Source organism: Mesoplodon bidens (assembly GCF_964165515.1).
Source record: "Mesoplodon bidens genome assembly, chromosome: 11".
In the NCBI taxonomy this organism is placed as follows: Eukaryota; Metazoa; Chordata; class Mammalia; order Artiodactyla; family Ziphiidae; genus Mesoplodon; species Mesoplodon bidens.
In genome coordinates, this window is record NC_138167.1 from 93671772 (window position 1) to 93699709 (window position 27938).

General features: G+C 35.9%; 1 protein-coding gene across 6 annotated transcripts in view; it reads right to left on the reverse strand.

Annotated features, from left to right (window-relative positions):
- The window catches only part of TMTC2 (transmembrane O-mannosyltransferase targeting cadherins 2), a 663780-nt gene that overhangs the window by 354786 nt on the left and 281056 nt on the right, over positions 1-27938 (reverse strand). For all 6 annotated transcript variants that reach the window (XR_014017153.1, XR_014017154.1, XM_081250397.1 and 3 more), the window contains one exon: positions 17391-17512. Coding sequence is in view for 4 of the 6 variants with exons in the window: in XM_081250397.1 (XP_081106523.1) it covers positions 17391-17512 (122 nt within the window). In the remaining 2 variants the exon portion in view is untranslated. The remainder of the gene's footprint in view (positions 1-17390; positions 17513-27938) is intronic.

Genomic DNA, 27938 nt, shown 5'->3' on the forward strand with positions numbered 1-27938 from the left:
GCAATATCTTAAAAGGATTAAATAAAGTAAAATACATTTTTAAAAGCACAGCACAGGGGCTTCCCTGGTGGCGCAGTGGTTGAGAGTCCGTCTGCCGATGCAGGGGACACGGGTTCGTGCCCCGGTCCGGGAAGATCCCACATGCTGCGGAGTGGCTGGGCCCGTGAGCCATCATGGCTGCTGAGCCTGAGTGTCCGGAGCCTGCGCTCCGCAACGGGAGAGGCCACAACAGTGAGAGGCCCGCGTACAGCAAAAAAAAAAAAAAAAAAAAAAAGCATAGCACAGCAACACATTGTTAGCACTCAAAGAAAAAGTTCTCCTCCTAACTAGACCTCTTATACCTAAATCCATTTACTCAGAGGTGGCTCACGGAAGTAGATGACTAGTTTTCATGTATGTTAAGCAGCATTCTTGTAACACACCCACATTAAGAACTTTGTGATCCCAAATACTTTGCTAACAACCAGACTATCTCTTGTTCTTGAATGTCTTAGAATATCACAGGCAAAAATTGCCTTTGAGTTCAGAGAATTTGAAGAAAAGAGAAAACAGGGAAAATACCTAAGCTCGAAACTGAAGTTACAGTAAAAAGTACTTACGACCACTTCTGATCAAACTGGAAGACCTGGGCTTCCCTGGTGGCGCAGTGGTTGAGAGTCCGCCTGCCGATGCAGGGGACACGGGTTCGTGCCCCGGTCTGGGAGGATCCCACATGCCGCGGAGCAGTTGGGCCCGTGAGCCATGGCCGTTGGGCCTGCGCGTCCGGAGCCTGTGCTCCGCAACGGGAGAGGCCACAACAGTGAGAGGCCCGCATACAGCAAAAAAAAAAAAAAAACTGGAAGACCTATATAAATACTGGCGACAGTTTAAGAATATATTTCCCCTTATTCAGAAATATGTACTTTCCAAAAGGTCCGTTTTCACTTTGAAATCTTGACATGATTTGGCAAGCTCATGTTGAACTAGTTAGTGCGGCTTAAGCTGTTACCAATCTTGGAACAATAAGAAAGTAGAAGAATTATAGCTGACTCTTCACTATTGCAATATTCAGATACCTGGTATTTCCTGGAAGCAAAACTTGAGTTAATCAAAATATCGTTTTATTCAGACCTGTCCTTCTTCACACTTCTTTTCCAAAGTAAATGCCAAAGATTATCATATTAATATTTTTAATTTTGTTTCTAAAAACATAACAATGAAATAAGAAGTAGTGGATAGGCAATGGAGGGAAAATAAAAGGAAGTATAGACAACACCCAGAGAAGACATTATTTTCAGCAAATAGCTTTTGTACTGAAGGATAAGCAAGAAACAGAGTAGAAAAGACAGTTTTTGGTGTTGCTGGATTTACTAGATTAATGATCAAATGAAGTTAGAAAAGCATAAGGAGACTAAGCTAAGTGCCTAAACAAGGGTCACATATATACAATGGAATATTACTCAGCCATGAAAAGAAACAAAACTGAGCTATTTGTAATGAGGTGGATAGACCTAGAGTCTGTCATACAGAGTGAAGTAAGTCAGAAAGAGAAAGACAAATACCATATGCTAACACACATATATGGAATTTAAGAAAAAAAAATGTCATGAAGAACCTAGGGGTAAAACAGGAATAAAGACACAGACCTACTTGAGAATGGACTTGAGGATATGGGGAGGGGGAAGGGTAAGCTGTGACAAAGCGAGAGAGAGGCATGGGCATATATACACTACCAAATGTAAGGTAGATAGCTAGTGGGAAGCAGCCGCATAGCACAGGGAGATCAGCTCGGTGCTTTGTGACTGCCTGGAGGGGTGGGATAGGGAGGGTGGGAGGGAGGGAGATGCAAGAGGGAAGGGATATGGGAACAGATGTATATGTATGACTGATTCACTTTGTTATAAAGCAGAAACTAATAAAAAAATAAATAAATAAAAATAAATCATATTACCTTTAAGAAAGATTTTATACAACAGGAAATATTCAGTCTTTCTGGGATAGTGACTGTTTTAGATTTGGGTGGCTTACAAGAATAATAGTAATCCATTCATTTCACAAATATTTGGATATCTGAGATGTCATTATGAAAAGAAAAATTCCTCAGAGTTCCAAATAAAGATTTCTTAAATGTCTTTTAGTACAGTAGCTATTTTACTATTTGTTTCAAATTGAGTAAGTGAGATTGTGTTAATACTTTCTAACATCACAAATGAAGTTCAACAAAACTATAGCAAAACCATGAAAAGAAAAGCTTGCTTCTTTTATAGTCATCATCAGTGTAAACTCAACCTAATCACTTCTCAGTGAAAATATTTCATATTGCTCTCCAGCCCAATCAAATTCACGTATCAAGCTGACTCTTCAACTAAAATTATAGATACTATGATAGTTTATATAAAAGATATTATTATTCCTGGCTGCCATACATGATACTCAATAGTTAAAAAAAAAACCCAAAACCAAAAGACTATCTGTATTTTATTGTACCTGTCAGAAGAGCACATATTCATTATCATCACTATCACTGTTCATGAAATTCTACAAAGTCCCCTGAAATGAATAATTTATATTATGCACTCTACTGAGATTACATTCCAAGGCTATCAGAGCAAAACAGATAGCCAGCAGATCATGCTTCGCTATGACACCAAACAGAAAAAAATAAAGGAATATATTCAATTTTGTGTTTTTTCATTTCTATCTTTCAATAGTAATCAGGATTTCTATATTCGTAGGATTACCATATCATTTTTACTGAGACCAAAAAAAAGAAAGAAATTTCACTCCCCAAAATGTTGTTATCCAATTATTTGACCCTTTAAATTCACTCTTCAATCCATTTTTAATGCTGAGGATTTTGACATTTTTAACCAACAGAACAAAAAATAAGTTCTCATATTTTTTATTTACTTGAACCTACTTAAAACATCACTTTTTTTCTCCTTCCTAATTACTTGTACATGATTTGGCAAGCTCACGTTTATTCCTTCAAACTTTTATTGTTCCTTTCTCTCTCCATCTCCTTCCACCATGCAACAATGAAATAATGTGTCCAACACATAGTTATTGCTGTAGGAGACCCTCCCTTGGCATCTGAAACAAATGAGTGACACAGTGCTGCTCTCAGTCTAGTGGGGAAGACAGACATGAAAATGACTAACAGTAACAGAAGGTGCTGGAGCCACTTTCATGAGAGCACAGATAACAGAAGAATCAAGTCAGTGCAGAAGGGTAGTGATGTATCAGTGCTATGCCCTGACAGAAAACTTTTATGTGAATTGGGCCAATCTCTGCTTCAGAGTCATTTCATTTACATTCATTCAATAAATATTTATTGAATAACTATGTGCCAAGCACCAAGCTAGTAACAGTAATGAAGAGACAGGGTCTCTACTCTCACTGCCTAAAAAAAGCAACCAATAGTAATACATTAGTATTCAGCTATCACAGATATTCACGTGCAATAAGAACCCTGCAAGAGAAGCATGAAGGCTGCTTGGAAGAATCAGTCACTGTTTTATGGAACGTAGTGTTAAAGATGAAACTGGATGGATGGATAGGGCTTTGCCAAGTGGAGATAAAGGAAAAAGATATTCTAGGCCAAGGCAGCAAGCAGCATGCTTGGAAAAGACAAAGAATGAACAGATTCTTTCTTAACCTACTTAGGGAGCCATTAGAAGTTTAATATTGTGGGGGGATAATGGCTGATGAGGTTTAATGAGAAAGGCTGTGGCCAAATAATAAACAATGTTCCATGCCACACAAAGACATAAAGATTTTACTGAATAAGAATCATGATATTGTTCTTACTGTTAATTGCTAACAATTATTGAGTCCTTACAACATACATACCTGGCAGTGTTCTAAATGCTTTTATAATACATTTAGACTCACTTAACTTCTGGACCCTCTCAAGAAGGAAATACTTTTGCTCTCATTATACAAACAGGCAGAATAAGATAGAGAGAAGTTAAATAACATAACCAAGATCACTGAGCTAATAAGTGGTAGAACATGCCAGGCAATCTGGAGCCAGTGTTCATATATTACGGATGCAGCCCCTCTAAGGTGATGGAGTGCTAACGGAGAAGGGAGGCAAGTTATGTGATCAAATACATTTTTCTAGACATCTGTTTCTATACCTTTGAAATACTAAGAAAATAACTACTGAGCATTTACTACATACATTATTCTTTGAGCCACAGGAAAACAAAAATATACAACACGTCCCATGAATACCTGCAATTCCCAGTATATTCAGACATAGATTGAGATAAAGAAACAGAAATAGAGAGACAGTCAAGATCTGCTTATCTGATGAAGAAACCAATGGAGCCAGGAACAGGTAGGCATACTTTAAGTGGTACTTTTGATGACTTGCTGGAGGCGGACTCTGGACTAGCTTGAGTGAGAAATTCCTGAAGGCCAGTCTTGAGGGGGTGGGGGGGTCCCACTCTTTCATGGTCTTTATTCCAAGAACCTGACCAGGTTCTCATAGTGGAGAACCAAAAAAGATCCCCTCCTGGTGAGGGGAAGGGAAGAAGAGAAATCCTTGTGAAATATATCCAGAGCCTTCTCAATAACAAAGGCCTGACCCTCCAAGGTAAAAGACTTTACTAGAGCCTTTAAAGAGCCATGGCAAAAAGGCACTGTCTGACTTCGTCCTCCTCTAGCCTTCTTGTCTCATCTAAGGTGGTGGGGGCGGTAGCTCTACAAGCAGAAAAACGTGTGAAGGTCATGGGACAGAGACACAGGCTGAATCAAAGACTGAGATTTAACTGAACGATTATAGAACATTCCCCCTCCACCATACCTAACACCTCCACGACACGGCTCCAGTATGATAATACTGAAGTATACCTGAAACAGCTTCAAGACACACAGTCTCTCTGAGAAAGAGTATTAAGAAAGCCTAACACCAAGATGGAGATAAAAACAAGGACACTAGAGAAATTTGAAGCTGCTAGCACCAATAGCTACAACAAACACTAAACAATGCTGAAATCCCAGCCAGATTAACATAAATCTTCATATTAGAGGCCTAATAATTTGAATTATATTACGAATTCAACATATCCAATATTCAACAAAAAAATTACAAGGCATGACCAAAGGAAAGAAAAACATAGTCTGAAAAGACAAAGCTATCACTGGAACCATAAGATGTTGGAATATGCAACAGATGTTAGAACTGTCTGACAGGGAACTGAAAATACCTATGATTAATATGCTAAGGACTCTAATGGAAAAAGTAGACAACATTCAAGAACAGATGTGTAATGTAAGCAGAGAGAAATTCTAAGAAAGAATTAAAAGGAAATGCTAGAAATCATAACAGACATGAAGAATGCATTTGATGGGATCATCAGAAGACTCAGCATGACCAAGGAAAGAATCAATGAGTTTGAAGATAGGTCAATATAAACTTCCCAAACTGAAATGTAATGAGAAAAATGAATGAAACGTACAGAACATCCCAAAACTATAGGAAAATTTCAAAACATGTAACACATGAGTAACTAGAATATCATAAGGGGAAGAAAGACAACAGGGCAGAAGAAATATTTAAAGTAATAATGATGGAGAACTTTCCAAAATTAATGATAGATGCCAAGCCATAGATTCAGAAAACTCAGAGAACACTAAGCCAGATAAATTCCAAAAATAATAAGCCTAGGCAGAGTATGTAAAAACTGTAGAAAACTAAAGGCAAAGAGAAAATCTTAAAGTCAGAGGGGAAAAAAAAAACACCTTACCAATGGAGCAACAAGGTAAGAATTTCATCGGACTTCTAATCAGAAACCATCAAGCAAGAAGACAGTAGAGTAAAACACTGAAAATGTTGAGAGAAGAAAGAAACTACAAAACTAGAATTTTATATCCAGCAAAATTTTCCTTAGAAAGTGAAGTAGAAATAAATACTTTTTGGACAAATAAAAACGGAGGGAATTCACATGATCATCTCAATTGATGCAGGAAAAGCATTTGACAAAATTCAATAACCTTTCATGATAAAAAAAACACTCAAGAAACTAGTAATAGAAGGAAATGATGTCAACATAATAAAGGCCATATGTGAAAAACCTATAGCTAACATCATATTCAACAGTGAAAAACTGAAAACTTGTTCGATGGGTAATGAGTTTCAGTTTTACAAGATAAAAAGTTGTTTTGCAAGATCTGTTGCAAAACAATGTGCACAGAGTTAACACTACTGCATTATATACTTAGAAATGGTTATGATAGAAATTTTTGTTTTCTTTTTTTACTACAATAAAAAAAATAAGGTGGAAAAAAAAACAGAGAAGGAAGAAGCCTTTGGTAACAAATAGAAAACAGTTACAAACCTGGTTGATATTAATTCAAATATATCAATTATCACTCTAAATATGAATGGTCTAAATGTACCAATTAAAAGATAGAGATTGTCAGAGTGAATAATGATAATAATAAAGGGCTCAACTATATGCTGTCTACAATAAATCTACTTTAAATATAAAGACGCTGATAGGTAAAGCAAAGGGACAGATATAGATAAACCAGGCTAACACTAATCAAAAGAAAGCTAGAGTATTAATTTCAGACAAAGAAGACTTCAGACTTAGGAAAATTATTACAGTTTCTCCCACACTATTTGCTTACTTAATTTTTTCTAAGGAACACCTAGACGTGCTAGTGTCTACGGAATACACTTGGGGAATGTATTTTGTACCTTCTGGGAATACTGCTTTAATAGAAACTATCAAAGCAATAATGGCAGTGGTAAAATCTTCTTGGTACCCTTAAACTTCACCGTATTTGAAATTCCCCGTCTTATAATCAAGTAAAAGCCATCCTTGTCATGTAGCATTACTATTTGAATCAGCTTTGTTATAATTAAAAGGTATCAAATTTAATAAGTGCCATGTATACACAGTTATTTATATAAATAGGTTGAGAACTGTTGAAGTGGTGAGGGGGAGAGGATGGAGGACCCCTTTTCTACACAAGTGGAAACAGAGTGGAGAAGATAATTACCACTTGTGGCAAATGCACATCCTGGGTGGAAAGAGAAAAACAGACACCTTTAGGAAAACTATCTTTAGCCAAAGCAATAGATTTCAACTTAATCCTTTACCTCTACTGAGGTAATCTCTTTGAGATATGCAAAGATACCTTAAAATAAAATACTCCTGATCAGTAATTTTCTGCTTAAAGTGAGTAAATTTCTGATTCAAGCAGATGGAAATTCTGTTCTTCTTCTAACTAGTGTTGTTTCATCCCCCAAAATGAGAAATAGAATAAACTTTACAGTGGATAGTATCTTTAAGTTCCATTGCTCAGGGACAAAAATTTTCCAGACTGACCATTACATCTACCAATTACAGTACCTATTTTTCCATTATATGGCATTATAATACATGGCATTATTTAATGGCCAGTGCCCATCTTAAACCCAGTGCCACATGGTTAATGTCAAAGGGACCAAAGGGTCATATTAAGTGTCAATCCTCCTGCATGTTACCATCTTCCACCTAAAGTATTGTTACTACAATGCACACTGAATTATAGTGTCAGCTCAAGAACGTACGCCATCCTGTCACTTTTGACAAAGAGCCTCAATTACACCTCAGAAATAAGAGTCCTGCAATTTTAAGTCTTTTAAAGGAATTATGCTGTTCACTGTGAGAAGAAATAAATACATTTATTAAATAAATTTTAGGCCGGTATGTGCTCAGGTGCTCTGGCTTCAACTCACTATCTACCAGTTAAAAGTTAACCAGGTAAAGGTCAGCAGTCACTTCACTCAGGCTTCTGACCTTGTGCTCCCGTTCAGTTTGGAATGTCATAATGTTTCCTTCAAGACTTAAAATACAAGAGAAACTACACACCATATAAGGTACACCCTGTAAACCGTATCTAAATTAAAAATTCAACTTTCAACTTCACTATTACTATTTTCTTGTTACTTCACATATATAGATACCTAAATCCTTTTTTGAATTACCCATGTTAAAATTCTTCTTTAATTTAATGATATACACGGAAGTTGTCTTTTCACTTCAGAACTGCATTCTAAGAAAATCTAAAAACTGAATAAAGATTTTCTTTAAAAATCAATTTTTACACATTTTGAAGTTAGGCATTTATGCGCACAAGGCACCATATATCCATATTTGATCATAATTAACAAAAGGTTAAAGAGAAATTTAAGTACAGCTTTTAGAAAAACGGAGTATAATGCAAGAGGCTTTGGACACAGGTCTGAACCTCTGTGAACCACAGTTTTCTCTCTCTAGAGTAGGTACCTAGATCGTGGGATTATGTGAGAAATATCAGAATAGCATATTCACAATGTCTAGTTCACTGCATGATAAAGAGTACGAGCTAACTACAGGAAGTACTCTGATTAACCTGATCACAGAAGCGGCAGGGTCAGGGGCCACCTTGTAGGTAATATTTAATTCTTTTTAAGTAGGAAAGCAAGAGATGAGGATTGATGTCAAGGGAGATAGGAAATGAATGAGAAGTTCAGATGGTCCTAGAAGCTCAGGACTTGGGGAAAAAAAGAAGTTGAACTCAGAATTAACTATTGTTTGGAAGAAGTATAATTTTAATAAAAAACTAAGGATAAAATCTACAAGTCTGCAGATGTCATGCTTCAGGCTGCTGAGGCTCAAGCGGCCTCATATGCGATATAGATGAATATAAGGGGGAATGACCAAAATGTCATGGGTTTGTAAACATGTTCATGGACGGGCTGATAAACCTATTTACGAGGCTGCAAAAATGAAAACTTTCACACCTTAGAACAGACGTGGCTTCCTTTATATATATGCCTCTGTGTGTGTGTGTATATCTGTGTGTATGAATATATGTATACACATCCAGAGGCTACAGGAAAAAATAGGCAACTTTGTTTTTGTGAAGTGTTGATCCAACCCCTTGGGAGGAAAGATTCTTGCTTTTGAAAATGTATGCGGTCAGTACCACCTTTTTCAAAGGTAAACAGGGGCTTAGACAAGGATGTTTTAACAAGGAAAGATACTCAAAATTGCTTCTATTAAACAATGATCAAACTAGGAAAATATAAAACATAAATTACAGAGTTTAACTCACATTAAAATGTGTTCATGCTTGATCACATGACAGGAGAGTCAACATGATGTAGCAGAAAGGATAACAAGCTGGAAATCGTGATGCCAAGTCATTTCGTGTTATCAATGGGCTCATGTAACAAATTAAAGGACTGCAAAATGGGAGAAAAATACCTACTAAGTGGTGTGGAATCCCATGCCTCTAATAAAAATTAAAAGGAAAATAAGATTAAGGTACCTGTATAATTGTCCTTTCTGAAACAAAAACCATTTCCACCAGTCTTAAGCATGGTAGCCCACCAGTGAAGCAACTATAGATAGTTGTTATAATTTCCCCTAAAGAGAATACACTGAGGTCTTCCTGAGACCAAAGAAACGCCCTGCTGGTCTTTGTATCACCACTGTTTATTACAGAACATGACACAACGTTCAGGTTCAGAAAATGTATATTGAAGTCAGGTCTTTATAAAGGATTGCTCTTTTAGAGTCCTGCAAGAAAGCCAAGCTATATTTAAGGGCATACGGCTTCTCCATCTGCATCCCTCCAATAACATGGGATAGCAGAGTCCTGGGGGATTTTGAGGCCTGAGCCTGCTGGGCTGTTTATTTATATATTTTTGCTGGGCTATTTAAATTGCACTAAATGTTAACTACAGACCAAATACAGAAACCAAACAAAATAACAATGAAGTTTAAGTTAGTTTCAAAGCAGCAGCATCCTATCTACCCCTAAGTAAAAAGCTAACATTTCTTTTCGAACGTAGCATCATGATATGTAGATAGAAAGCAGGTAGAATTATTCCACATGACCTTCAATGCCTGAGAATTTGAGTATTTTGATTTTATTATTTCTGCAAATATTACTATTCTGAGAATATTATTTCTGAGAATAATGTTACTTCTGGCAAAAGAAAATATCTGTGACAATGACTTTTAGTAACTGACATAAAAAAGCAGAATAAAACTCTGGAATACTTTGGAGATACTTGGATTCCTGGGTCACTCAGTGGCAACAAATAGCGTAATTACAAGATCGATTCTATAAAGATACCTCAATTAAAAAAAAAGATTGATTCTGTATATCAAAATACATAAAAAAGAACTATCAGATTCATTATGCTTCAGAGTAAAAATAATACAATGATAACACCCAGAATGCTAAATCATAAAGTTTAGATGAGGCAATTTCATACAAAATGTTTAGCTGAGCACTACATTAAATTTTCTTCTATATGTTATCTAATATTTCAGTAGCATGATATATGTGATATATGCCTTCTCTTTTCACGGAATAAATTTGCAACTTCAATGGTATATATCCGTAATAATCATTCAGTGAGTGTCACAGGAAAATTTTTTGTTCCCTGCTCCCTCCAATCCAAACATGACCGTGCACTGATGATAATAAAACAAAGGAACCTAAATGTTAGTCAACGTGCAAAACGGGAAGAGCTTTGCTTTAAAGAGGAGCAAATGGAAAAATAATCTCAGCTCTAAATAGTAATGATTATGACAAAAGGCCCAAGGAAACACACAGCGCTGCGCTCCAGATAGACTACACTGACACCATTTTAGCCTGGGGTATGGAACTTTTCCATGGAACTTCAAGTACTTTCACAACTGGAGTTTTACGTAGCCCAATTAACTTTGGCTAGACACAGAAATCTGGCTCAGTATTTCCACACAGTAGCCAAAATAAAGGTTTGCTGCATCAAGAATTACTGTCAGAGTCTCCCATATCCTTCCTTCTCTTTTACTAACCTAAATCTGGAAAAGAAGCTAACAGCCAAGTTGCTTTTATTACAATTTAAGTCAATATTAATTTTACTGGCTCACAAAAACTGTAAAATATATGGCTGAAATAAATTGAACAAAGACAAAAAGAAGGAGGACCAAAAAAAAAAAAATCAAAGTAAAGATGTACACACAACTAGAGAACACACATGGGTTTAGAAACAACTATAAAACCATCTGAAACACCATAATAATGGAAATGCTATTCCTTCTTTTCTCTCTTAATGCATGCCCAATTTCAAATTCATGGCATTAGCCCTAGGTAACAAAGTTCAAACAAGGAATAAATCAATTTTAACGAGAGCTTGTGTTTAGTATTTTAATTGGATATGACATTGGTATGAAAGTTCCATATATTCTAAAGAGATGTCACCCAGGCCCAGCTATATGTAACCATGGAGGTTACCAGTGACCCTAAAGCAGAACAAACTATTCTCTAGGGTACCCTGGAACATTTGTATTTGAGTTGTAATGTAGGACCCAAAAGTGCCAATAGCCAAAAGTTAATGTTAAAAGTTAAAAGTTTTGCCAATAGCCAAAACCCTTAGTTAATGACCTATAACACCTAATAATAAAAATGCGTTTACCCATTCAAACTAAACTAGCATTTAGAGGTAATGTCTAAAAATAAGTTATAAAAAATGGGGATGGGACTTCCCTGGTGGCACAGTGGTTAAGAATCCGCCTGCCAACACAGGTGACACAGGGTCAATCCCTGGCCTGGGAAGATCCCACATTCTGCGGAGCAACTAAGCCCGTGTGCCACAACTACCGAGCCTGCGTACCACAACTACTGAAGCCCACGTGCCTAGAGCCCGTGCTCTGCAACAAGAGAAGCCACCGCAATGAAAAGCCCATGCACGGCAGTGAGAAGCCCACGCACTGCAACGAAGAGTAGCCCCCGCTCGCCACAACTAGAGAAAGCCCACGTGCAGCAACAAAGACCCAACGCAGCCAAAAAATTAAAAATAAATTTAGTTAAAAAAAAAAATGGGGAGGCAGGAGTACTAACTTCCTTTTAGAATCTCTGATCAATTATAAAAGGGGGGAAAAAGCTCCACACAAAATTATTTAATATAGAATGAAAATTAATGATGCTTAATTCAGAAATCCTTGAGGACGTATCCAATTCCACTATTTAGTAGCTTATTTATTCTTGGGGACATTCCTTAAATCTTTGAAGCTCAGTTTCCTCATTTATAAAAAGAGGACAGTACTCATTGTAAAGCTTCATGAAATAACATATATCAATCACAGGCACTCAAGAGATGTACAGTCCTCTTGTGACCACCTCCCCTTCCAGGGTCTTGGAAGATTACACTGTATCCACTCTACAATCATGCCACTCTCATTCATTTATTCAGTATATATCATTGGGAATTAGAGTGATGCCTAGCATGGATTAACAAATCTCAATACATGTGTTGGCAAAATGAAGGTACTAATGAGGACATGAGAATCAGGCTAGGGAAACAGAAATATTAAAAAGTCAGGCACCCTGTATACCTTTCACTTATACAGTACTATATGTCAATTATATCTAGATAAAACTGGGGGGAAAAATGACCTATGCCCAGCCCTTATGTAACTTAACAAGGGAAATGCAAAAGGAGGGTACAGGGATAGTTATCAAGATACTGAAATGCCATATACTAAAGATATAAAAAGATAAGTTAAGACTTAGTCCCTGTCCCAGGTCCAGGGTCAAAAGACATAGATTTATGTCTGCCATTCAATCTAAAATGTGCTATTATAGAGATACTGAAACCAGTGCCATGGAAGTACAGAGAAAGGAAAAAAAATAATTGCTTGAAAGACTCAGGCAAGACTTCACAGAGGAAATAAAATTTGAACAGGTAAAGAGAGGAAAGGGACATTTCTGTCAGAGAAATAAAAAAGGATTTGATCTATGGAATTTGTCAGAGCATTCTGGGAAATTCCAAATCTTTTTGAAGTTTTCTAAATACTATAAATACTACAAATTCTTAAAGAAAATTTTGTACAAAAATGCTTTGAGTGAATCATTCCACTGGCTATAATAAAAGCACCAATAATCAATTTTTTATCTAATTTGTCTCAGAAAAATGTAATTCTTTATATGAAGTCCTACTCTATAGTCAAAGTCTAATTTTGTTGCACGTCAGTTTTACATATTTTGCCTTTGGTCAGTTTTGATGGAACAGTAAAAACACAATTCCATTTCTATTCTTCTTCCCTTGAGAGTAATAGCCAATTCCATTTTATAATATTTTATATTTAAAGCACTCAGAAGCCAAATGTGCGGCATTTTCTACCTTGCCAATTCCATGTTAAGTCAATGGCATATTACCAGGCCAAGAAACCCAAAATTAGACAAAAGCAATCCACTGGGATCAGAAATTTGCCAAATCTCATAATTCAAAAAGAGACTGTTGGGCTTCCCTGGTGGCGCAGTGGTTGAGAGTCCGCCTGCCGATGCAGGGGACACGGGTTCGTGCCCCTATCCCGGAAGATCCCACATGCCGCGCAGCGGCTGGGCCCGCGAGCCATGGCCGTGGAGCCTGTGTGTACGGAGCCTGTGCTCCGCAACGGGAGAGGCCACAGCAGTGAGAGGCCCGCGTACAGAAAAAAAAAAAAAAAAAAAAAAAAAAAGAGACTGTTAAGGATGGTTGTGCAGTTTTTGGCACTTTGAGTTTAAGCCATTCCATAATAGGATTTGTATTTCATCTAATCAGCAAGTCAGAAACTGTGAAAGTTCTCTTGATTGGGGGGGGATTAAAATTTGATTGTAATACATGTCTTTCCCTCCCTTCCTTCCATATATTTCAGTAAATTAAAACTGCTAAATCTTGTTTTTAAAAATACATTCTGAAAAATAAAGCAGCCTGGAAAACCATATTTTTGGTACAGGAAACAAATTATTCAGGCGTGAAAAGAAGAAGGAACAAAAATTTTAAAAGACACGTAGTTTCTATATCCAAACTAGTGTCACAATCTAGGTATATTCAGAATTAAGTACATTTAAGCATTCAGTGTTTTTTTTCCTAAATGATTTTTTTGGCGGGGAGGTAAATCAGGCATTTGAAACTTTTAGATTCTTTGAAGGTGGCCATTTCTCAATCTAATTAAAAATGTTTCCATTTGAATTCTATAAGGACATCTCAAAGACAGTAGTTGAGGCCCAAGCTATATATGAATTACATTTTTATATGGAGCTGTGTGAATTATCAGCCTATCAGAATAGGAAATGGAACAGGTTTTCATAAGGTAAAATAATTTTTTTCTAACTGATTAAACTAGACATATTATGATCCTATAGACGGCCAAAACGGCAACTTATACCCTCCAATTCTAAGTAATGTTCTTTCCCTTTCTCTGTTCCTTCTTTTTTGGGGCCCCCATATTAATTTATTTCATAATTTCTTCTTTCATATATTTTTTCTTCATCTTTATGTTTATGTATGAAAACATTTCCTCACCTTTATTTTCTTATACTTCAAATGAAAATTGTTTTGCCATCATTTTTTTTTAACTTCTAAAAGCTCTTTCTTGTTTTTTCATTATTTACTTTTTATGGCATCCTGCACTTCACAAAACACTATATTACCATCTCTAAGGATTTTTTTTTCTTTTGTTTCCTTCAGTTTCCTTTTGCTAATCATTTGTTTCAGTTCCAATCTTTTACATTTGAGGCTTTCCTAATATGACTGATGATCCTTGGTTGCCCATTGTTATTTAAAAGTAATAAAAGCTGAATGAACTCCTTAGGCATAAGTATGCTTTCTAGACTGGAGTCACTTTTGTTTGTCTGGTTTGGGAGCTAGTCATTTTCAGGGACCTCCAAGGGTAGGTATATGGAAATCTTTTCCCTACGGTGATTCAGTTTCTCCAGATAAGAATGCAACCATTTCTTGGGGGGGGAGGTGAATGTATGTGCATTGCTGAGGGGGTACGAACTTTGTGTAGCTTGTGTTCTGCGGGTGGCAGGGGAGCGGTACTGACAATCTGAGTACTCCCCTGGAAAACATTCAATCAATCCTCTTTTCAGTCCCCTCTGCATTCCACCTTTGACTGGGCAAGCTGTTCCTGAGTCATAGAGCTCTCTCACCCAACTGCTCCACCACTGTGAGCATCCCTTCCCCACTTGGAGGTGAGTGCCTACTGGCTAGCACTGTGCACATGGGGAGAAACTTGACTGCCGCATGTGTAAGTTAGAACTCATTACCCTATTTTATACTCCTTAACTCACTCTCTTCTATGCCAGCTGCCGCCACGTCTTGAGTCTCTCCAGCTTTCTTCTCATTGTTATCCCGTTCCAAACTCCCTTTAGATGGTGGTTTACTCTGTTCTGACAAATCAGTTGTAATACCTCTTTCTAATTTATGACTTCCAAAAATCAGTTTAAATTTCACCTCCCCTCCCATTCTGATTGTTCCTGTGAGGTTATTCCTTCTCAACAGTTTTATTAAGTAAAAGTTTATTCTGATTTACCCACATAATCACCATTTCTTTGTTCACCAGTCTTTTTGCTCCCCACTTAGCAACTCTTTCTAGATTTAACTGTGTTCTTTCAGAGGACACCTTCAGTAACGTCTTCAGCTAGAGATTTTAGTGGACTGACTTTAATTTCTTGGCCTAGGAATTCCCTGATCATTCAAGTAAAGTAAATTCAAAACCCAAAGCCTGGTAAAGGGAGGATGATAGTGACAAATTCTCTGCAAATATTTCAGATTCCATGCTGAGATAGACAAACTTTCATGCTGCCCTCTTGTATCAGTATGTGAACTTTTTCTACATTATTCTTTCACTGAGGATATGAACTTTCCTGCTTTATTTAGGCATCTAATTCCTGGCTTTCTGTTGGTCCAAGGTTTTGTCTCTTATTCCAACAAGAAGGAAAACAAACAATAAGCTCCTTCCCATGGGTTGTTGCAACTGGTAAACTATCCCAAATCAGCTGTAGGAACAGCCGACTGTTTACTGTTCTGGTGTTTAGTTATTGCTTCATTTCCATCCCTGGGAAATTCTCTTTCTACACCTTGAGCTCAGCCATGCATTAAGAGCATATCTGTTGTAGTTTATTAGGCATATCTAGATATTTTTTAGTGGGATGTTTTCTGGTTACTTAGTCTGCCTATATAATCTCTTTAGTAACATTGTAGTGGTATCTTAGAATGGATACATAATACTTTTAAGTGTTTAGCTTATCATCTTCTGTGGGAAATAAAAATGTTATTATTTTTAAATAATTATAAGACACCCTTCTAAGAATTCACTTAGCAATCACTTTCCTGACCATTTGCTCTACGTTTTGCTAGTGTTCATTTATTTTTAGTAATATTGGAGAGAGATTAAGGGATATAACTAAAATAACACAGATAAGAGATTCAGATTAGGATTGAGGCTAGTTGTACCACTTATTAGCTGGGTGAAAAGTTAGTTAAATATTTTGAACAATCCCTGATTGTATAAAATAAAAACATTAATATTACTTTGAGGCACATAAAATTACAGTTTTTGTAAGTCACAAAGGTAGAATATCAACAATTTCTTATGCTTCGAATAATACCACTTTCACAGAAATGTGGCCAAGAGAGTTTGTCACATAGTGGGTGGCCAAATGATGGCTCCACTTCTCTTACAGAATGATTTCCAATTAGTAGAAATTCTAGGTGACAGTGATGGACACACACGCAGTTATCTTATATAATGCTGGCTTTTTGGAAAGAATCAGACTTAATTCCACATTATAGCCAATCTGGGGTTAACACAGGCTTGGAGAACATAGTCGTTATACAAATATTATTATTTTGACAAGTTCATTATATAATCACACATTTGGAGTTCTCCATTTATACATTTCAATTAAGTTACATCAAGGATACATATCCAGCCATAAAAAGAAATGAAATTGAGCTATTTGTAATGAGGTGGATGGACCTAGAGTCTGTCATACAGAGTGAAGTAAGTCAGAAAGAGAAAGACAAATACTGTATGCTGACACATATATATGGAATTTAAGAAAAAAAAATGTCATGAAGAACATAGGGGTAAGACAGGAATAAAGACACAGACCTACTAGAGAATGGACTTGAGGATATGGGGAGGGGGAAGGGTAAGCTGTGACAAAGTGAAAGAGCGGCATGGACATATATACACTACCAAACGTAAGGTAGATAGCTAGTGGGAAGCAGCCGCATAGCACAGGGAGATCAACTCGTTGCTTTGTGACCGCCTGGAGGGGTGGGATAGGGATGGTGGGAGGGAGACGCAAAAGGGAGGGGATATGGGAACATATGTATATGTATAACTGATTAAATTTGTTATAAAGCAAAAAAAAAAAAAAAAAAGGATACATATCATATTTTATCTATGGCAAACCCCATAGCCAAAGGAATGCATTTTTCTATATTTTTCTGTACAGAGTTCTAACTTAGTATTATCATCATTAAATCCTAACAATCTGGGTTAACTGGCCAGGAACCGGTACCTCAAACCCTATCTGCCTCAGTCTGCACAGGCAGAACCAGTTTCTAAAGGGTGAGAAAGGGAGTTACTCACTGTTAGAGCAAGCAGTTTCCCATAGGTGAGATGAGCAGGGATGTGGTCGGTCTTAGATCTCAGTGATTCCATATACCAATGCTCTGCTTCAGGGAGCTTGCTTAGTCGCATGTATGCTTCACCTGGCAAGAGAATCATGGAAATCAGTATGAGGATACAGCTTTCCACAAACATTTGCAACAGATCACATCATCATGTTTATATTCCACACATTTTCAGATTCTGTGGCAAGTACTCTCATCCGTTACCTCATTTGATTCCCCAAAAGTCACCATCATGTCTATTTCACAGATGAGAAAACTTGTGTTTGGAGAAATTAAGTGAAATGCCTAAAACTCAAAAATGTAGTACATGATAAAGGTTTGATTTTTTTTAACTTAGAAACATCTAACTCCCAAGAATATGTGCTTTGTCACCATTTCTTTTTTTTTAAGATTGGGTCTTTCTTATGTACAATCATTTGTTCTTTTTTATTCACATTCATTCATTCCTTCAGACACTCAAGTATTTATAGAATAACTACTAATTGGAGAGTATTATGCAGGACCTAGACAACAGAAGTTCAAGGTCCTACCCTCTAAGGTTGACAACCTTGTTGAGAAAAGTAAGATTAAATCAAGGAGTTAAAAATATTTGGGTTTAAGCATTGGTGTTAGATTTTAGTTTTTTTCAGAAATTATTTGTATTTTATATTTTAATAAGTAAATAAAATTTACCAGTTTCCTTTGGAAAATCCAGTGAATATATGACAGTTATTTAGCATGCCCATCACCATGTACAAAGCTAGTCTAAGGCCTTTCAGCCATCAGCTGTTTTCTTTCAAATTACACAAATTTTGCCCACCAAATAGCATTTCACTAACAGCCAAGCAAGAGAAAAAAATTGGAAATAAAGCCAAAAGTGTATCAGTTGCCGGCTTATTATCATCCCTCTCTCCCTTCTATGCTCAGAATATGGAAGAATATTCACCTGATGGTAAAAGTATATTTTAAGATGATTTGTGTATTTAAGTTAAATATTATAGTTATAATAAACACTGCAAATGTTGAAGCTACTTAATTTCTGAGACCAGGCAACAGACTGGTGACCTGCATTATTTTTCAAGCAGACTCTTATAGCTTAACTAATCATAACTATGATGGCTTTTTCCATTTAGAGGAATAAGCAGAGGCTTTTCCTAAATGTGTTACCCACACTGGTTGTACATCTTTGCTTCAAAGGAAGAGCTAGCTTCCTTTTACTTTAATCAAATTCTTTTTGCATTAGCACAGCACTGTCAATAGAAATGTCTGATGAATTGAATTGATGTGCGTCTCCTGACCTTTTGAGTGCCCTTTGCTTGACCGGTTAGTAAAAATATTGGTGACAAATTATAAGTAACATGCATAAAAATGTAGGTACCACTCACACACATCTATGTGTTTCTAGTTCTGAGAAAAGTCACTAAACTACATTATCATAAAAATGATAGCTCGAAAAAAAATTTTTTTCCTAAAGCTTAAAATGTGTTCGCATTTAAGAAGAATTTGGTTAGACTGAATCAAATGCTCAGGGTGAGATGCAAGAAATCCTGAAGCAAAGACCAAAAACTAGAATAAAATATACAAAATATTCATAGTTGTTAGAGTGGTAGGATTAGGCATGGATTTAAAAAAATTTTTACATGTTTCTGCGATAATTATATTTTTTAATTATACTATCTCCTAATAAGTGAAACAATGTCATACAATTTTCTTTTTGGCATGTTGAACCAATAAATACTTCCAAACAAAACAAATAGTAATTTTCCTTAGGGAGAGTGAACCACTTCTTAATACTAAAACGGTACTAGATATGATTTATATAACAGAAAAGATGCACAATCCTGAATATTAAAAATTGTAAAGCAATTAATGATAAAGCAAATCCAACTATTTATCTCTAAAAGGGATTCTAAAGCCAGAAGAAAACACATACTAATTTCAGAGTTAGAGCTGAAAGATGGGTCTGCATTATAGGTTCTGTTTGGAATTGACCTGAAATTCTACTTTGGGTCTTCAAGTGCTCATAGATAACTTTTTAGAAGTTCTACAATTATTGAATGTAATATGGCTTCTACTTTTCATTTATTAAAAATTCAACTTGGGCCTCCCTGGTGGCGCAGTGGTTGAGAGTCCGCCTGCCGATGCAGGGGATACGGGTTCGTGCCCCGGTCCGGGAGGATCCCATATGCCGCGGAGCGGCTGGGCCCGTGGGCCATGGCCGCTGGGCCTGCGCGTCCGGAGCCTGTGCTCCGCAGCGGGAGAGGCCACAACAGTGAGAGGCCCGCATACCGCAAAAAAAAAAAAAAAAAAAAAAAAAAAAAAATTCAACTAACTTGTAGAATAGTAACAGGTAAGTTACCTGTACAGAAAGAGAGTGCAGGAGAACCCCAATTCCAGGGTGCTTTCGAGATTCAAATCTTTATATTAAGTGTCTGATTTTTAAAAAATCATTTCAGACAGTGCACTATTTTTTTCCAAGTCAGAAATCTATCATGATTAAAACCCATTTTGAAATGAAATATTATTAATTTGCTAACTACTTAGGTTGAACTATTTTGTTCAGTAAGAACTCATAAGCAACTTATTAAGTTATAAAGCTTGTGAGGTGGAGAAATACCAAAGGACCACAAATAAGAAATATAATGCCATAATGCATCTTGGCAAGTATATGAAAAATGTAAATAACTAGCTTACTTAGGTACTATTCATTACAACTTAGAAGAACTTCAAGTAACCATTCAGTGCATCTCAGTAATAACAATGACAATAACATTCATTGAATGTTTATTACAAAGTAGGGTAGCAAGCTACAGGGAGCAAATGTCTGACTTACATGCAGCCACTCCTCCCATTCTATACCTTTGGGCACACAGAATGTTTTCTCACTTAGCCCCACAAGGGGCCTTACCGCATCACCCTCATTCAGCCAGTACTAACTAACTTTTCAAATTAGGTTTGTGAGATGAAACATATTTTCAATCTCTACATTAGTTGCTTATGTATCTCATTTTTTAAATTAAGGAACATCCTTAATTACCTGGATTTTACAGATAAGAAAATTGAAAAGCACAGTGGCTAAATCAAACACACAAAACCATAAATGTAGCAAGTGGTAAAACTGCAATTCAAACCCAGGACGACCTGACCTCAGTGCATTGCTAACCTGTTGGTAGTGAACAATCACAAACTTTCCAAGTCTCCAGCTCAGGTGAAAATTATACTCTGCTACACTCACGGAAAGTTGTTTTCTAGCTATGATACACTGGCCATCAAGTTCATTTCACTTTGCCTTGGGCTTCTCTATTGAATTAAAGGAATAAGGAAGAGAAATAATAATCCACGGTTGACCTTTAAAAACGTTTCTGCCTCCTACTTTTATTCAATTATTAAGAGAGAAATATGTAACATATAAGATGTACTTTAGTCCTAAGGTTAACCTTAACACAAAACTGCCCATAAAAGTGGTAATAAAATCAAGATGTAGGGCTTCCCTGGTGGCGCAGTGGTTGAGAGTCCGCCTGCCGATGCAGGGGACGCAGGCTCGTGCCCCGGTCCGGGACGATCCCACATGCCGCGGAGCGGCTGGGCCCGTGAGTCATGGCCGCTGAGCCTGCACGTCCGGAGCCTGTGCTCCGCGATGGGAGAGGCCACAGCGGTGAGAGGCCCACGTACCGCAAAAAAAAAAAAAAAATCAAGATGCAAAACCTAAAATGCAAGAAAATGATCATGGATGAATTTAAATGTGTTTAAAAGGCAACTCAATAAAGATTCAGGCAACAAACAATACAAGACCAAGTACTTGCTATATCCCTGGCACTGCCAAGGTAGGAGCCTCATATTTCTCATTTCTAATTCATATAAGGGGTTAGAACACTCATTTGTGAATGTGGAGGAAGGAACAGGAATAATAAGTGACTTGAACAGTTAATAATCCTATCTTAAAAGGTGTGAATGCCTGGAAAGCCCATACTTTTTGCCAATGCATCAAGCTACCTACTATATAAAGTTTATTACTTACTGAATACCTACTAAAGTATTATATATATATATATATATATATATATTTGGAGTATAGTTGCTTTACAATGTTGTGTTAGTTTCTGCTGTACAATGAAGTGAATCAGCTATATGTATACATATATCCCCTCTCTCTTGGGCCTCCCTCCCACCCACCCCCCATTATCTTTATACTTTTTACATTATTCCTACACTCTAATTAGTATTGGTCTCATTTTACAAATGAAGTGACTATGGGTCATTGAGCTTAACCAACCTGCTCAGTGTTCAAAAACAAGCAAATGACAGATTCAGGATTCAGATTGGATTCTCTCTTTTTCTTTCTACTATTCCACTCTGTCCAAATATTATAAAAAAAATAATTAGAGAAGGGATAAAATAACTGCAAAAAGTGCCATCAGTGGATTCAGTATTAGGAGAGAATGGTATACATGTAATCCTTCAAGCTTGATTAAAATATTAAAATCACAAAAATTCCATAAAGGAAATGGCCACAGGAAAAGAAAGTTCAGTAAGTTCAATAAGGAAGGGAATGAAGATACTTGATCGGGAATGGGGTGGAGGGAGGAGGGTTAAGTCATCTTCTCTGGTACTATAATTCTTCTTAACTTACAATAATAGAAAAAAAATGTTTATACTACCCAGGAGGAAAGAAGCAATGATGACTATTTTTCTTTCTCACTCTACATACACACACACAAAAATGACACAATAGAGGTACCTTCGTAAGAATTCAAAGATTTGCAGTGTGATGATGTAGTGATCAGGTTCATCACCCAGATTTATTTCCAATTCACTCACAGACAAAAGGGATTTCGATGTCTCCAGGCTGGCTTCAGGCAGATATAAGCCAGTTTCAGATGTAGAACAAATAATGTCACTCTTCCTCCCTAAAAAGCCCTGAATCTAAATAATCCAGGCAAAGACTAACTCCTTAAAGGAAAGAATGCTGGATTATTGATGATGTAAGAGTCCAGATCTCACTAATTTTCATGTTTCAAGTTACTGGACAGCTCCAGCTATCAGATAAAGAATAGAGCATGTAGGGGTACATACTACCCCTATCTGCTAGTGTTACCTTTTGTTTCTCCTGCCCTTGCTCAAGAGAATATATTTCTATGTTAAGATTCAGTTTAGATCCCCTATTTTCTTTTCAGCTTCATTTAGATATAAGTGGCATACAGCACTGTAAAAGTTTAAGGTGTACAGCATTATGACTTGACATATATATTGTGAAGTGATTACCACAGTAAGGTTAGTTAATACCCATCATGTCATATGGATACAAAATAATGCTTTTTCCCTGTTATGAGAGCTTTGAGGATCTACTCCCTAAGCAAATACATCATATAGCAGTGTAAACTACAGTCATCATGGTGTACATTACATCCCTAGTACGTCTTTGTCTTATAACTGGAAGTTTGTATCTTTTGACCACCTTATGCAATTCCTCCACCCTCCAAATTCCCTATTTTTTTAATTTTTATTTTATATTGGAGTATAGTTGATTAACAATGTTGTGTTAGTTTCAGGTGTACAGCAAAGTGATTCAGTTATACATATATCTATTCTTTTTCATATTCTTTTCCTATTTAGGTTATTACAGAATATTGAGCCGAGTTCCCTGTGCTATACAGTAGGTCCTTGTTGGTTATCTATTTTAAATAAAGCAATGTGTACATGTCAATCCCAATCTATCCCTCCTCCCCAACTTAAAAAAATGTTTTTGACCACATGTACCAAAAGTAATCACCCCTTTCTTAATTCTTACACTAATTGTTAAATCTCTTTTTAAAAATTCTTAAATAGGGACTTCCCTGGTGGTCCAGCGGTTAAGACTCCACGCTCCCAATGCAGGGGGCACAGGTTCGATCCCTGGTCAGGGAACTAAGATCCCACATGCCACGTGGCTCAGCAAAAAAAAAAAAAAAAAAGAAATCCTTAAATACATATCTTGCATATCAATTTCGGTTAGCCAACATGGATAATGCATATGATGGTAAACCTAAAGGCTAATGAGGTAGCATTCATTCCTGCCTTCATGGTACTTACAATCTTCTGAGAGAAATATATTTATCAGTATTCTCCAAAGTTTGATTTTTAGGTGCACATGAAACAACACAAAAATTGTTTTAATTTAGTACTTATAAATTACATTTAATCTGTTTTAAAATGTGATTTCATAGATATGTTTTAGAATGAAGAAAATTATCAAGTAAATAATAAAACCGATGGTAATGAGCAAAATCACAGTGAACAATGAAACATGAGTGCAAAAGGTGTGAACAACACTGAATTGCATGTGCCTAGCTATAAGTTCAGAAGTTCTAAAAGTTTCAGAAGAATGTTTGTAAAATACAGTGACACCAGCACACTGGGGAGAAATGCTACCTTTGTAAAAGGGCTCACGTAGGTTATAGCGTTTTTCTGGCCTGTAAAGAATAGGAGCATTCAGAAAATAGCCCTACATGATTTCTAGTAGGCTTTCTGCTGCTGATATGGTGAAAGCATCTGATTGTCAATATTGCAAGTGTTTTAGGATACTTTGCCTGAAGGTCAGGCGTTCTATGGTAATCTAATTTCTAAGCTCTCCCAGCTTAAGGACTTGGCTGGTCACTAACGTAATCATTCCATTTTTAAGAAATGTTTCGATTCCATTTAAGATATCAGGTTTATTTTGTTTTCTTTCTTTATTTTGGCTGCATTGGGTCTTCGTTGCTGTGCGTGGGCTTTCTCTAGTTGCAGTGAGCGGGGTCTACTCTTCATTGTGGTGCGCGGTCTTCTCATTGTGGTGGCTTCTCTTGTTACAGAGCACGGGCTCTAGGCGCGCGGGCTTCAGTAGTTGTGGCGCACAGGCTTCAGTAGTTGTGGCACTCAGGCTTAGCTGCTCTGTGGCATGTGGGATCTTCCTGGACCAGGGCTTGAAGCTGTGTCCCCTGCATTGGCAGGCGGATTCTTAACCAATGCGCCACCAGGGAAGTCCTATATTGATGGTTTTTATAAGTAGTGTTTTTCTGTGCTGGTCATTTTTCTTTTAATGAGCACTTTACCCATCTTCAAGTTTATGATTTTTTTTTATATGTTACTTTTAATTCTTTCCTTAGGAACTAATTTTGCCACATAATTTTAAAATGAAATAAACACATTTTAATTAATTGACTGATTAACTTGGTTTGTCCATCTACCTGTTGAAATTATTTATAATTATGATGTAGCACAGAATTATGAATTATATACCAAAAGAGTAATTAGATGTCTGGGTTTCTAATTCTTACTTTTCCATTAAAACTTTGTATGGTTTTAGACAAACAGGTTATTTGACAAGACCTTTGTTTATCATTCACAAAATGAGGGGCTAAGACTACATAGCTCCTTAATCCCCTAAATTATATAATCATTTGTAGATTCATCCCTGTCCAGGAATTTACATAGTCATTTCATAAACCAGTGACAATATCCTAGTTAGTTTAAAAAGGAACTGTCATATTCATGGATTTTCTAGATGATCTACTCAAGATTGACTAGCCCAAGTCCTGATTAACCCTTTAAAATTTTGTTTTTTTATATTTATTATCTAATTACTAACATTATATCTACTCATTGTAGAAAATCTGAAAGATGATAATTTTATTAAATCAGATAGTGGTTGGTAAAATTTTGGTGTTTTTCCAGAATTTATTTTATATTTTGAAAAAAATCAATTATAAGTAAAATATTTTGCTAGTTTTAAATATTTAGGTTCCTTCTAGCATTTTAAAACTATATTAAAAAATATGATAAATTTTCCAAAATTATATTTTCTCATTCAAGATCAATTTTTTGTGTATTCAAATTCCCCTCCCAATTTTTTTGCAGGTACTACACCTACTTCAGCAATTATCATCCTTCTTTGTAATTACTTTAAAAAAATTTTTATCTTATTATCTTAGAATATATATATAGCAGTAGAATTCTTGAACTGATGAAAATGCATATATTTTCACAAATTTTTTAAATAAAATTTTAACCAGCAATTCTTTAAAATTGTGGGTCACTGTTTAATGGTTTTAAACCATTTTTTAAACCATTTTTAATTAAGACATTTATCTTTTCCTTATAATAGGCAAAAGATGGTAAAAGCTTTTCATTTCAGACTATTTTAATTTTTACATATGCAAATCAAGTTGACTTTTCCTTTGTAGTTTAATCACTATCTATTTTGCACAAAATTATTCTCCATCATAGGGACATATATTCTCTTCTACTTATATAGTTTTGTGATTAAAATTAGCTACTTATTCCACATGAAATACATTTTACCATATGGTGTGAGGCAGATATCTAATTTTATTGTTTCCAAACAGTTAATCAATTCTCCCAGATCAGCTTTTATAAAAACTACCTTCCCTCAATCATATTTAATTCCACATCTATTATCTATGAAGATTTAGTAAATTTTGATCTGTTTCTGGGGTCTCCATTCTGTCCTACTAGTCAGATTTTCTGTTTTTATGCCAGGACAACACTGCTCTAATTACTATAGCTTCTATTGATATTAATATTTTAATATCAAGTAGAGCAAGTCTCACCCATTATTCTTCTCTAAACCTTCTTGGTTCTATTTTCCTGTTAAGTCTACTAGATAAACTTTAGAATCATTTTGTCAAATTTTTGATAAATTTTTGAGATGTTTATTGCTATTGAATTATAATCCAGGGATCAATTAAAGATGGCAGTTTTTACAAAATTGACTTTTCCTATTTAAGATTATATTCAATTCTTCATTTATTCCAACTCCTGTCTGTCCCCCATCTTTTTAATGTATCTATAGGACTTACCTCACCAATTATAAACTTCCTGATCTTAAATTAGACTATGAGATGTGTAGAGCCAGAGAGAAAACACTTCATCTCTTTATCTGTCCTCCAACCTAAGTTCAGAAGTGGCTCCACAGAGTCTTGATAAATATCTGAGAAATAATTGATCACATTATGTATCAACTTGAATTTAGATGTTACATTTTTGCCTAGTATGTCACTGAAGAAAAATTTCCAAGTAACTTCTTTTTCTAGAATCTATAGGTCAGACAGAACCACATGACATCAGGAGACTATTAGGTCAAGAGTTTAACTTGCTGTGATTTTAATTCTCACTTTTTACTTCACGGTATTAGCATTAACATAGAAACATTAGGGAGTCTGGCCTTTACTTATTTATGTCATAAACTTGCTGTAACTATTGGCTGTCAAATTTTGTGAATCTTTTGTATTTCCATCCTAATATTTTATTCAGCATTATGGTACCATAAAGATGACAGAGTCCAGTTACCTTAGATATATTAGTCCTGATTGGAAATCCTTAAGAGGTAGTGAACAGAGCAGGCAAAGACAAAGACAAAAATTAAAATGATTACAGAAATTAGGAAGGCTACTTAGTATCTGACAACAGACTTTAACAATTATAACTTCTTCCTTTGGGGCGGAGTGACTGGAAGTAAATGAAATATAATCCAAGTCTTAAACTGAGGGTTATGAAAAGGTTCAATACGTAATTCTTTAGCAAGTCCTTACAGCACCAAACTTAAGGGGAAACGCTTGAAGCCAGAAAGCATAGTTTTAAAGCAAAGAGAGGAAACGCAGGGGAAAAAAATGAAAATGTGTTTCATTAAGTAAAATCACAAATCATGAAGAAAGAGGTTAAACTTCAGTGAAAGTTAAAAAGGTTCCTAGTATTATATACCGGAAACATCTGATGTACCATCAAAATTTAACTTGGAAAATAGCCAGGAGCCTATGTTACTATGTCTCTTTTTGCAACTGGGGACCCTGAAGTTCTCTAGGCTAATCAATTTCCTTTATGTTTTCAAGGAAATAAATCACTAAGAGCAATCAATCAACAAATGTTGGAGACAATCCCATAAAATGTTCAGATTTTCCAAAAAAAGAGAAAGTGAGACTGTGTGTGTGTGTGTGTCTGTGTGTGTGTGTGTCCCTGTGTACGTTGGAGGTGATGATCCGCTCCCAAAAAATATAATACTGTCGTCAAGAGAATTACAATGCAATAAAATAAAACGGCTTAATACAACTGGAATATTTAGGGAATACTAAAAATATATGCAAGGAACTTCTAAATTGTGTTTAGAAAAACCCAAAGCTTACACCAGAAAAAAGAAAAAAGAATGAGTAAATGTTATACTAGCTTGGAAAGAATTAATGAAAATAACAGTATTCAGAGAAATAGGATATAAATATTTGCAGGAAGACATCAGAAGGGAATAATAAAAGCATTTTCAGTTTTATACACATCTTCTTAGGATTACATTTCATATGTATTCCTGGATCAAGCAATATGTCTCTATAATATGTAATGAATAATTTATTTTGTACTATAAATTTTTATATTAATGTTAATTACTAAGATATATCAAAGAGTTAAAAATTCATTCTATTTTTAATGAATACTTAAAAATAAGATTCTACAACAGCTCACAGAACCCCATACTCATAATTCACATGTTGGCAAAAAAAAG